We start from the raw sequence: 13,423 nt of genomic DNA on the forward strand, positions 1-13,423 counted from the left end.
AATAGCAAACACAGTAATTTCTGGGTTTCAGTATTGCTTCTTCTTTTTTTTTTTAAGATTTTGTTTATTTATTTGACAGAGAGAGAGAGCACAAGCAGGGGGAGCACCAGAGGGAAAGGGAGTGGCAGGCTCCCCACTGAGCAGGCAGCCTGACACAGGGCTCCATGCCTGACTCAATCCCAGGACCCTGGGATCATGACCTGAGCTGGAGGCAGATGCTTAACTGACTGAGCCACCCAGGTGCCCCTCAGTACTGCTTCTTAAAAGTGACCAACACTGTGATTAAAGGATGTCATTCTAATCAATGGTTGTTAATCCAGCATAAAGAAGATCATTAATCAACAAGGAACCAAGGCACAATATAAAGAACTCATTGTCTAACTACTGATCAACTCTGAAACATTATGTGTTTGGTAGTAGAAAAGCAGAAGTGGGGCACCTGGGTGGCTCAGTCAGGTAAGCATCTCACTCATTTTCGGCTTAGGTCTTGATCTCAAGGTGGTGAGATGGAGCTCAGAGATGAGCTCCACTCTGAGGTGGAAACTGCTTAAGACGCTCTCTCTCCCTTTGCCCCACTCTCTGCTCCTGTACTGCCTGCACTCTCTCTCTCTCAAAAAAAAAAAGAGCCAGAGGGAATTAAGTTTGGTATGGTACTTATCTTGTGATTAGCAATGTTTGTAGCAACCAACACTAGTTGGGCTATAAATAAAAATGGAGATGAAAACAACAGAATAAGTACACTCAAATCATTAAAAATATTTTCATCAGGGGCGCCTGGGTGGCTCAGTGGGTTAAAGCCTCTGCCTTCGGCTCAGGTCATGATCCCAGGGTCCTGGGATTGAGCCCCACATCAGGCTCTATGCTCTGCGGGCAGCCTGCTTCCCCCTCGCTCTGCCTGCCTTTCTGCCTCTTGTGATCTCTGTCAAATAAATAAATAAGATCTTAAAAAATTTTTTTTCATCATTGAAAAGAAGTGTATTAGGGTGCCTGGGTGGCTCAGTGGGTTAAAGCCTCTGCCTTCGGCTCAGGTCATGATCCCAGAGTCCTGGGATTGAGCCCCGCTTCCGGCTCTCTGCTCGGCAGCGAGCCTGCTTCCCTTCCTCTCTCTGTGGGCCTCTCTGTCTACTTGTAATTTCTGTCTGTCAAATAAATAAATAAAATCTTAAAAAAAGAAAAGAAAAGAAGTGTATTTATTCCTAAGTAAAACAATAATGTTTCACCTTTTTTATTTCAAGTGAATTAAAAAAGAGAAATTTTACTTATTAACCAAGAGAACGATCCTGTTTTCCTCAATCAACTGACACAGTTCCAATGTATTTATTTTTGACATAACTCTTACCATGGGAAGAACTTACATATAGAGTTTTCTTCTGCAACTATGCAGATAATTCTGAGATACATAAACTATCAATACTAATTAAAATACACTAAAAAGCTACAGTTTTTGAAATCCGTATTGCCCATAGAAACAAAAGGTAATTTGTGCCATAAAAGCAAATCATGCCTCAAGAGCTGCACAGGCAGCTAATCTAACTAGTGACGTTTTTGATCACCTATCCAACAGCCATTTCGTTCTCATTCCTTGCTAAAGAATACTGAATTTCTTGAATATCCGACAGTTGCTTGAAGAGAAGTTGGTTTCTCTAGACTCAGGGGATGAATGTTAATTTTTTTCAATTTTTTTAATGTTTCATCTTAAAATAATTTCAGACTTACTATAAACAAGTTATAAACATAGAATAGAGTATCTGTATATCACTCGACTTCTCAAAATTTCACATCTTGCATAGCCATAATACAACTAAGAAAATCAAGAAATTAACATTGATACAATACTATTAACTAATCTACAGACTTCACTCAAATTTTTCCAATTGTCCCTCTAATGTCATTTTTCTGTTCCAGGATCTAACCCAGGACCCCACATTGCATTTAATGTAATTCTCCTTACATCTGTGATAATCTGTCCATCTTTCTTTGTCTTTCACAATCCTGACATCTTGAAAAGTAAAGGTCAGTTATTTTGTCCTTCAACTTGGGTTTTTCCATATTTCCCCATGATAAAACATGGGCTATGCATTTTTGGTAAGAGTACAACAGGAGTAATGTTGTGCTCTTCTTAGTGCATCAAATCAGGAGGTAAATAAGACTGACATATCTGATTTCTAGTTAACTTTGATAGTTTAACTGAGATGAATTCTGCCTGGTTTCTCTGCTATAATATTATAATTTTTCCCTTTGTAATTAATAAGTATCTCATGGGGAGATACTTGGAGAACTTTGCAAAATTCTAACTAATAAGATACACACCCTAAGTTTACTATTCAGGAAAGGCTTAATTTCCTCTATAAGTTAAGAAACATCTCTCAGTTGTGGGAACTAAACATAAGAAACAGAGAAAGGGATAATTCTGTGGTTAAGATATTTAAAATGACAACCGTAAGGCAGGAATATGTATACTCTCAATAATACAAAGCATTTAAAAATATTGCTAATTAAATAGCATCATAAAATCACTCTTCAAAAAATCCTGTTTTAAAAATTTATGATTTTATATTTCTGAATCTAAGTTATTTCCCATACATGATTTTCTAGGTGTGAAAGGAAACTTCCCAAATTTTCATTCTCAGATTATAATGGAGAAAAACAACTGGGTGTGTTTTGATGGGTGGCTGTTAACTCCAGCTTTTGGTTAGAGCCTTGGAAGCTCTAGGAATATGAAGTAACTGAGGCCCATTGGTATGTATATACCACAGAGCAAATTCAATATTAGTCACAATGATAATAATTTTTGTTATGGGCAATAATATTCTATGATGCCATCTGTTTCAGATTACTGAATGTGGAAGCCCTAGGGAGCCATGACTAAAATCTGCTTCTGACTTAGAAATTCAGATCTGATTCTAGGCTTAATAACCAAAACAATTCAGGGGAACCTCTGGTAATTTCAAACTGATTAAATAAAAGGGTCTCACTTGTTCCCATTTCTTAGATCAGTTCAGAAATCCCAGAATTATTCTGCTCCCCTCTTGTAGTATCTTAAATTCTAGGTGTTAAGCACAGTTGAGAAAAGAATGCTACTGACAGATCAAAATGAATGTATAGACCAGGTCTCATCTTAATAAATACCTTACGGAAAAAATTTATATATATATATATATATATATATACACACACACACACACACACACACACACACACACACCCATTTATATGTGTGCACATATAAAAATTATATTAAAATATAAATGAAGCAAATATTAACTAAGGATATACTCCAAATTAAGTTAGTCTTTTTACTGAATTTTTTTACTGAAAAATTCATTGTCAACTATCCAAGATCCATGATGTAAAGCTAATTTCTTATAATGGGGCACCTGGGTGGCTCAGTGGGTTGAGCCTCTGCCTTCAGCTCAGGTCATGATCCCAGGATCCTGGGATCGAGCTCCGCATTGGGCTCTCTGCTCAGTGGGGAGCCTGCTTTCCCCTCTCTCTCTCTGCCTGCCTCTCTGCCTACTTGTGATCTCTGTCAAATAAATAAATAAAATCTTAAAAAAAAAAAAAAGCTAATTTCTTATGAATAAGACATTAAGACCAAATAGGACATTAGTATCAATTACTTTAAACATAGGATATCATTGTTATACACTAATACTTACAAAATTCGTTCCTTTTTGAGCTTGGTTACTTTTACTTGCAAACCTAAAAAGAAAAAAAAAACACAGTATTTTACTTATACATTTACCATCTCTAAAGCAGTTGATCTGAGTTTATGAGTCTAATGCTACACTATTAAGTCACTAGACTCTGGGCTCTGAATAATGAGCCAGGTCCCATTAGTTTGGAGAGTGTATTTCCCTTGCTTTTACCCTGAGGTCACAAAAGTATATCAGCAACATTACTGCTTTTAGTCTGTGACAGCTAGTAGAATAAAATTTTCTCCACCTAAAGTGAGTTACTTCCTTTATAATAGTAGGGGCAAGCATATAATTAGAGGTTCACTATAAATGGAGATCCATGTTCTGACATAGCCTGTGCATTTGCTAACAGTAACTGTGCTTATGTAGGCTCAAGTCTTCTGGGATTAAAATAGATTATGGCAGGAAGTCTTGGACGAAGAGCAAAACTGCTAATGCTAAAGTATTTAACAAAGGACACGCAAGATAGCTGTTATATGTATTTTTAATTCTAATTGAGTCTGACACAGAACATAAGAGAAGACCACTGCCTTTGGGACTCATGTAGTTCTAATGAAGAAAGGCTGAAGGGCACTTAAACTGCAAGGAAGGATATGGGCAAAATAGGGTAAACATTTTTAATTTTTAGAAACAATAATTAACAAAAGGAGAAAAACAGTCATTAAACAAATATGAAAATCTATTCAGCATCACTAGCAACTAAACAGAAATTCAAAATAAAACAATTACTTGGCAATATTATGAAGATCGTAATACCCAGTATGTTGATTTAAAAAAGTGTTGTAGGGGCACGTGGGTGGCTCAGTGGGTTAAGACCTCTGCCTTCGGCTCGGGTCATGATCCCAGGGTCCTGGGATCAAGCCGCACGTTGGGCTGTCTGCTCAGCAGGGAGCCTTGCTTTCCTCTCTCTCTCTGCCTGCCTCTCTGCCTGCTTGTGATCTCTGTCTACCAAATAAATAAATAAAATCTTTTATTAAAAAAAAAGTGTTGTAAAACTATATTCCTATACTTTGCTGGAAATATTACAAATTGATACAATTCTTATGGAAAGCAATTTAGAAATATGTAATAGGACTCTTTCATCGAGATCTTCTTTCTTGGATTCAAACCATAGGGAAACTCATAGTCACAAAGAATACTGAGCAATTTATAGCAATACACACTGCTTAAAATAGGCATATATTTAAGTAAATATAACACTTGTTTTTTAAATTAATACAGTTACTAAGATCATTAAGTAAAAAGAATGTTGATTTAGCAACACTAAACTATATGGTTTTCTATTTTCTCTATGACCTCTATTTTCTGCAATATGATTATCACAAGGGAGGAAAAAGTTTCTGTATTACTTTTTCTGATTCCTGTATCAATCTTTTTACTGTTCTACAATTTTTGCAATTGTGGATATTTTATTTACTTTTAAAAATACTGCTTAGTGAGTTTTTAAGTTCTATATCTACTCAAGAATTTCTTTTATTTGGGGTAAAGTTAGTCCCCAATAAATAGGTATTAATTGACTGATTTTTGAAAAATCAAAGGTTTAGTGTTTGCCTTTGGTAGTTTATGGGTTCTAATAAGCCACACATTTCAAAAAGCTTTCCATGTAATATATATAGTAACATTAATAAATTTGTCATTTTTAAGAACAGGACTTTTCATTATTGGTTTAATTTAGGACAAGCTTTTGAACAACATAATTTAGACAAATAAGAGTTTTCAAAAACTTACACATTTCTCCCACCAATCCCCCTCCATGTTGCTGACTAGGGATGAGGCTAAAAGTCATATAAATACTGAAGGGAAAGTCACCTCTTCCTATTACACCAAATAGTAATGATATGCTGCTAGGAAATCTAGATATTATAGAAAAATGAAGGCCCTGGACAATTTTTTTGTGTTAGACTTTGGCCCTATTTCTCAAGTTTCACCTCTAGGAAATGTCCAACTGATATGATACAATTTTACCCCTATTTTCACAGCCTAAAATTTGACTAAACAAGTATTATAAACAGTAAAAAAAAAGTTATAATCAAATATTCACAGCAGCTTTATTTATAATAGCCAAAAACTAGAAACAACCCAAATACCCTTTATCAAGTGAACTGTTAAAAAGAAAAAACCTGATGCATACTCATAGCACATGCTATGATTATGCTATAATCATGCTATTGATTATTCATCAATAAAAAGGAAAGAAATAATGATACATGCAACAACTTGGATGGTTTCCAAGGAAATTACACTTGCTGAAAAAAAGCCAATCTCAAAGAGTATGCCCAGGGTGATTCTACCTACATAACATTCCTCAAAGGAAAAAGTTATAAAGAACAGATTATGGGTAGCCATAAATTGGAGGGGTTGGGGTGGAAGAAATGGGGTCAGGAACTTAAGAAACTGTTGTGAGGATCTTTGGTGGTAGTCACAGGAATCTACGTGAAGTGCATAGAAAACACCGTTGTAGACATATACAAATAAGTACATATAAAATTAGAGGAATCTGAATAAGGCTGATAAATTGTGCCAATGTCCATTTCTTGGTTGTGCTATGGTACTCCAGCTATAAAATATGCTACCATTGTGGGAAACTGGGTAAAGAGTATAGGACAGTTCTTTGTATTATTTCCTATGACTTCATATGAACCTACAATAAGTTCAAAATAAAAAGCTAAAAAAATTTATGGAAAAAGATCTTCCCTAAGAATTGTAAAACTGTTAAAATACAAAACATAATAAAGGGAAATATTTCTTTTAATTTCAAGAATTAAAACTGGTATGATCTTTTTTTTTTTTAAGATTTTATTTATTTATTTGACAGAGAGAGATCACAAGTAGGCAGAGAGGCAGGCAGAGAGAGAGAGAGGAGGAAGCAGGCTCCCTGCTGAGCAGAGAGCCCGATGCGGGACTCGATCCCAGGACCCTGAGATCATGACCTGAGCCGAAGGCAGCGGCTTAACCCACTGAGCCACCCAGGCGCCCCTTTTAAAAAAAAGATCTTTTTTTAAAGAAAGATTTAAAAAAAAAATCTTTTTCATCTGTCAAATTCAGGGAATGACAAACTCATGAGAACGTAAAGGTACTTAGTAAGGCATCAAGTCATTCCTGAAGAATTAAGAAAAGAACTTATGACCTGACTAAAATCAGCAGTTTTTCATTCTCTTTCCTTCCCAAAGTATGTGAAAATTTACTTATTGATAGATTTTCTTATTTTTAATTTTAGCCGGCTTCTAAAATTCAGAGCAGCCAAACATGAAATGGATTCTTGCCATGACCATTTTAAGGAAAAGGAACAACGAAATAGAAAATCCATATAAACATCAAAAGAAAATTCTTGGGAAATATGGAAAGAGTACTCTTTTATCTTGTTAGCATTCAACACCTGTGAGGCATTTGTTCTGTCACGCAGATCAGCCCTGAAACAGGTTTATGTGTGCATGTGTATGTGTGTGTGTTTAAATTTTAGCATTTGCTATTCATCAAGTCAATTAGGCATCTACAATTAGAACCCCTATAAAGTGTGCTTTAATCCTGCTCCACACCCATCGGAAGGAATGAGGCTATACAACAATGCAGTTCCTGTATGAACAGGTAGTCTGTTCAGTAAAGTATTTGGGATTGTAACAGTGGCAACCTGAGATACCTACTGAGGAAACAGCATTCACAAGACTAAGCACTGAACTACAAATTAACCCTACACTGGTGAACACATGAATATTGGAGGAAATGAAACAATTAAGAGCCTATATGTGTAGTTCTAACACATGAAACAAATTTAAGTAAGAATTTAGAAATGAGGCAAGAATTAATTTTAAACAAACAAATCAGTTTTTTTTTACTTATTTTAGTTCTCTATGCAGAACAACCCATATATAGTATACATACTATCACTTTAAAACAGGTTACTATGGTTTTGAATAAGCCTAATAACACCTTTCTTGACAAATAGTGGCTTTATGTGCATAGCTCAAGTAATTTAATTTCTACCAAAATACATAATCACAAGTATTTCTGCAAGGACCTAATAAGTTATTTCAATACCAAAGTGAAAACTTTTGACTTTATAAGATGCTTAGTTTGCTCTTAAGGTTTAATTATCTCAAGGATAACTGGGTGGCTCAGGCAGTTAAGCATCTGCCTTCAGCTCAGGTTAAGATCCTGGGGTCCTTAGGGCGCCTGGGTGGCTCAGTCATTAAATGTCTGCCTTCTGCTCAGGTCATGATCCCAACGTCCTGAGATCGAGCCCCATATTGGCTCCCTGCACAGTGGGGAGCCTGTTTCTCCCTTTCCAGCTCCCTTGTGCTTGTGTTCCTATCTCTCTCTGTCATAAATAAATTTTTTTAAAAATCTGAAGGGGCACCTGGGTGGCTCAGTGGGTTAAGCCTCTGCCTTCGGTTCAGGTCATGATCTCAGGGTCCTGGGAATGAGTCCTGCATTGGGATCTCTGTTCAGCAGGGAACCTGCTTCCCCCTTTCTCTCTGCCTACGTGTGATCTCTCTCTCTGTCAAATAAATAAATAAAATCTTAAAAAAATTTTTAAATCTCGGAAGAAAAAAAGATCCCGGAGTCCTGGGATCCAGCCCTGCATTGGGGGGGGGGGGTGTCCTTGTTCTGTAGGGAGCCTGCTTCTCCCTCTGTCTGCTGCTCCCCTGCTTAAACACTCTCTCTCTCTCTCTCTGCCAAATAAATAAGTAAATAATCAATTTTTAAAATAAAGATTTAATTATCTCAAAATGGATAAATTACTTTTTGTGCACTCCACTGAACATATACATGTTAACACAAATGGAAAAATAATAGATGTGAGAGCTGCTGATAGACAATAATGTTATGGACCAAAATTGCACGCAATTCCTTTCACTGTAAATTTATATGTCTTAGTATGAATGTTATCTTAGGAATTTTTGATGAGACATCTGAGAAATAAATGAAATAGTCCAAAACTTAATCAAGAAGTATTTATCCTGTTGTATTAGAACCTCTATAGTTTCCTATTTCTTCTTCTTCTTCTTTTTTTTTTTTTTTTAGTTTATTACCTTATTTTAGTAATCTCTACACACAACATGGGGCTTAAACTCATGAGATCAAGAAGTTGCACGCTCTTCTGACTGAGCCAGTCAGGTGCCCTATATTTTCCAATTTCTTCAAAGGTTTTCTAATTTTGTCCTGAAAAATGCCTACTTTTTAAAGAAACTGATCATCACACTTATCAAAACATTATTAGATGAGATGCTGACGGTAGAACATGGCATGAATAAGAGACCATTTACATTCTGAGGTCTAGCAGCATCTGTCACAAAAGGAACATAAGACACTAGAGTAAACAGTCATGAAAGGATACAATTATCCTAAAGATAAAAGATATAAAAACTCAGTCACAAATGTCTCCAGAATTTTCCAACAAAAAGGTCTCATTTATATTGAGGTGAACACACACACACACACACACACACACACACACACAAGGTCTCATTTGAATATTGCTATTCAATAGAAGTTGAAAGACTTTATTCATGCCGTTTTAAAAGAAATGCATGCAGCTTAATATATTCTTGTGATCAGTGTACAAATTGTCTTGTATATGGCATGTTTTAGCTATCATTTTATCATGTTTTGGTCAAATGAAGCAAAACAAAAATCTCAAGATACAGTGGGGGTATTCAGATGCATGTAAGTTTCTATGGGTGGGTAGACTTCTTTGGATATCTAAGTAAAAATTATGTATTTCAAGTACCACCATTCAGAACATTTCTTTTCTCTCTTTCTCTTTTTTTAAACTGACACAAAGGTTTAAAAGTAATGAGTCAATTTGATTTCTATATATACTTCAAAACCAGCAAAGTCCAGACAAGTCCATGTTTGATGTCTTTCAAATAGCCTCTTATACTGGTTTCTCCAAGTGGATCTCCCACTTAAAAAAAAAAATTTAGTAGCCTTCAGGCATGTCTTTGATGTTATCACACAGTTGGAAGATCTAATTTTATATGGAACTATGTGAAATAAATTGACAAAGAACTGTGGTTTAAAAAGTCTGCTTTCAGCAAATTTGCCTCGTCTGAATCCAAACATTTTAAAATAACATATTAATTTTTTAGCAGTGCTCGTTCATTTACACCTTTAAGAATCCATAGATGAATTTGAAATGGAAAAAGTACCCTGATCAATCCAGTATTACAACGTACAGAAATTATCTTCTTTCATCAGTTCACATATATATCTAATACCTACCATTCATAAAGCACATGGATGTTAGCTAAGTATACTAAAAACTGCTATATTTCTCTTAACATTTTCAGTGAGTGTGATGAGTATTAGAGCATAGCTATGAGTACACAATTTTAAAGAATTATCCACCATGTATTATTTGTGAGTTTTACATGTTCTACAATCTGATGAATATGGCATGCTGTTTCTGATTAAAGTGTCTTATTTATTTGACTCTTCCTCATCATTAAATAAGGGTCTCCTGAAGATCTTGAAATACTGAGGAACATGAAGAAGAAATCTGCCAAATATTTTATCCCTGGTTAAATCAAAAGCCTAAAAATAAAACTAGCCCAATTTTAAATGTGGATATGTAAATGGGCATATATAAAAACTCTAAAGTTCTGCACAACAAAAAGCAAGTAAAGTTTAAATAATGAAATAACAAAAATAAGCCAGATATAAAACACTATGTACACTGATCACAACAATTCAATAAGCTGCACACATTTCTTTTAAAGCTAGGAACAAATGAACAAAAAGCCACAGATGCTGTTCTTGTAGAATGGTGATTTATTTTTCCTTTCCCAACTTTCTACGGTATTACCTAAAAAGAGAAATTTTAAAGTGTGAAGGTAGTAAAGTATTTCAGGGTTATAAAACAGATATAAAATATTTTCATATATTATGGGATTTAAAATACTGATGTTCAAGAAAATATTCCATTGACCAAGCTATAAACTATGGAATTCATTCAGATACCATTTATTAATTTTTTACCATGTGCCAAGCACTTTTACCTACAGGAATGTAAAGATGAGTAAGATAGGGACTCTGCCTAATAAAAACTTAATGATCTTCTTCAAACCAGTTATAAAACAACAGAATGTAATTATTTGAAGGATAAAGAACTTAACCTTATGCTTGAAGATTGCAGAATGCTAACTCTCTATCAAAAATACCAACTCTCTGTCCCTACCTAGCAACTCAAACATGTCTGGTCCTATTTAAAGTATTTTAAAATATTATATTAGCTTCACTTCCGGGTCACAAAGAATAAGTCCCAGTTTTAAAAGTAGTGCCTATAGCAGATTACATTGTTGCTATTAGTGTTACCAATATCTGGCTTATTTTTGCTATCCTTTCATTATATAATGACATTGTATAAATATTTTCCTAAAAAAATAAATGGAGGCACTAGGTGGCTCAGTGGGTTAAAGCCTCTGCCTTTGGCTCAGGTTATGATCCCAGGGTCCTGGGATGGAGCCCTACATAGGTCTCTCTGCTCAGCAGTGAGCCTGTTTCCCCCACTCCTCTCTCTCTTCCTACTTCTGATGTCTGTCTGTCAAATAAATAAAATAAAATAAAATAAAATAAAATAAAATAATGAATACAAAGCTCCCCACACCCACTGTGTCTTCTTGACTGTTGTATCCTCAGCAACTGCTATCATTCCTCGCATATAATCCAATTACTACTCACTGAATGAATGGCAGACTGTATTAAAACTCAGAATTATTCTGTGTTTTTGTAAGCTAACAACAATTATTCTGAGTGTTTTTTTTTTAAAGATTTTATTTATTTATTTGATGGAGAGAGATCAAAAGTAGGCAGAGAGGCAGGCAGAGAGAGAGAGAGGGAAGCAGGCTCCCCGCTGAGCAGAGAGTCCGATGTGGGACTCGATCCCAAGACCCTGAGATTATGACCTGAGCCGAAGGCAGCGGCTTAACCCACTGAGCCACCCAGGTGCCCCTTCTGAGTGTTTTTGTAAGCTAACAACTAGAGGAAAGGGAACTAAAAGGAAATGAGGAGCATCTGCCTGGGTCAGTTGGAAAGAAACTAAAAGGAAATGAGGGGCACCTGCGGGTCAGTTGGCAGAGCATGTGAAACTTGATGTTATTAGGCTCGTTAGGTCGAGCCCCAGGTTGGGTGTAGAGATTACTTTAAAATAAATAAATAAATAAATAAATAAATAACCCAAACAAACAAACTTTAAAAAAAGAAAATGAAGAAAACAATTCCATTTATAACAGCATCAAAAAGAACAAAATACTCAGAAATAGATATAACTAAGAGGATGAAAGATTTATACACAGAATACTACAAAATATTAAAGTAATTAGAAGACATAAATAAATTGAAAAACACAGCATGTTCATAGACTGGAAAACATAATACTGTTAAGATGTCAAAAAGACTTCTTAAAAAGATCTACAGATTCAGTTTAATCCCTATCAAAATCCCAATGAGGATTTTTGCGGAAATAGAAAAACCCATCCCAAATCCATATGGAATCTCAAGGAACTCCAAATAGCCGAAACAATCTTGAAAAAGAACAAAACTGGAGATCACATACTTCCTGATTTCAAAACTTACTAAAAGTTCCAGTATTCAGAACAGTGCAGTACTGACATAAAGACAGATGTAGAGGCCAATAGAATAAAACAGAGAGTCCAAATGGTTTTTGACAATGGTGCTAAGACCATTTAAGGGGAAACTGTCTTTCCAACAAATGGTCTTGGGAATACTGGATATCCACATATAGAAGAATGAAGTTTCACCTTTACATCGTATACAAAATATAACTGAAAATGGATGAAAGATTTAAACATAAGCGGTAAAACTATACAATGCTTAGAAGAAAACAGGGTAAAGGCTAAATAATACGGGATCCAATGTCTTGGACAAGACAACAAAAGTACACGCAACAAAAGAAAAAAATAGATAAATTGGACTATATCAGAATTTAAAAGTTCTGTGCATCAAAGGACACACATATAAACAGAGTGAAAAAGCAACCCACAGAATGGGAGAAAATAGTTGCAAATTATGTATCTGATAAGGGTTAATATCCAGGGGCACCAGGGTGCGTCAGTTGGTTAAGTGTCCCAACTCCTATTTTGGCTCAGGTCATGACCTCAAGGTCCTGAGACTGAGCCCTGCATCTTGTTCTGCACTCAGTGGGGAGGGTACTTGAGATTTTCTCTCTTCCTTTCCCTCTGTCCCTCCCCTGGCACATTCTCTTTCTCTCAAATAAATACATCTTGAAAAAAAAAAAAAAAGATTAATATCCAAACTATATAAAGAACTTCTACAACTCAATAACAAAAACCAAAACTGATTAAAACATAGGGAAGGACTTGAATAGACGGATCTCTCCAATGTTACACCAATGGCCAATAAGCACATGAAAAAAATGTTGAACATCACTAATCATTCGGTAAACGCAAATCAAAACCACAGTATCACGTTACATCCACTAGGATAGCTACTTCTATCCAAAAGAGAGAGAGATAAACAGAAAATAAGTTTTGGTGAGAATGTGGAGAAATTGTAATCCTCATGCATTACTAGTGGTAATGTAAAATGCTGGTATGGAAAAGAGTATGGTAATTAATTTACTTTTATTTTTAAAAAGATTTTATTTATTTTTTTGAGAGAGACAGAGATCTCGGGCAGGGGGTGAGGGCAGAGGGAGAAGCAGACTCCCCACTGAGCAGGAAGCCCAACTTGGGAATCCATCCCAG

General features: G+C 35.5%; 1 protein-coding gene across 6 annotated transcripts in view; it reads right to left on the bottom strand.

Moving 5' to 3' along the window:
* RBBP8 (RB binding protein 8, endonuclease) overlaps nt 1–13,423 on the bottom strand; it is a 146,270-nt gene that overhangs the window by 107,582 nt on the left and 25,265 nt on the right. For all 6 annotated transcript variants that reach the window (XM_032310040.1, XM_032310037.1, XM_032310038.1 and 3 more), the window contains one exon: nt 3,660–3,702. In XM_032310040.1, the coding sequence (XP_032165931.1) occupies nt 3,660–3,702 (43 nt within the window). The remainder of the gene's footprint in view (nt 1–3,659; nt 3,703–13,423) is intronic.

Source organism: Mustela erminea, chromosome 13 (genome assembly GCF_009829155.1).
Source record: "Mustela erminea isolate mMusErm1 chromosome 13, mMusErm1.Pri, whole genome shotgun sequence".
In the NCBI taxonomy this organism is placed as follows: Eukaryota; Metazoa; Chordata; class Mammalia; order Carnivora; family Mustelidae; genus Mustela; species Mustela erminea.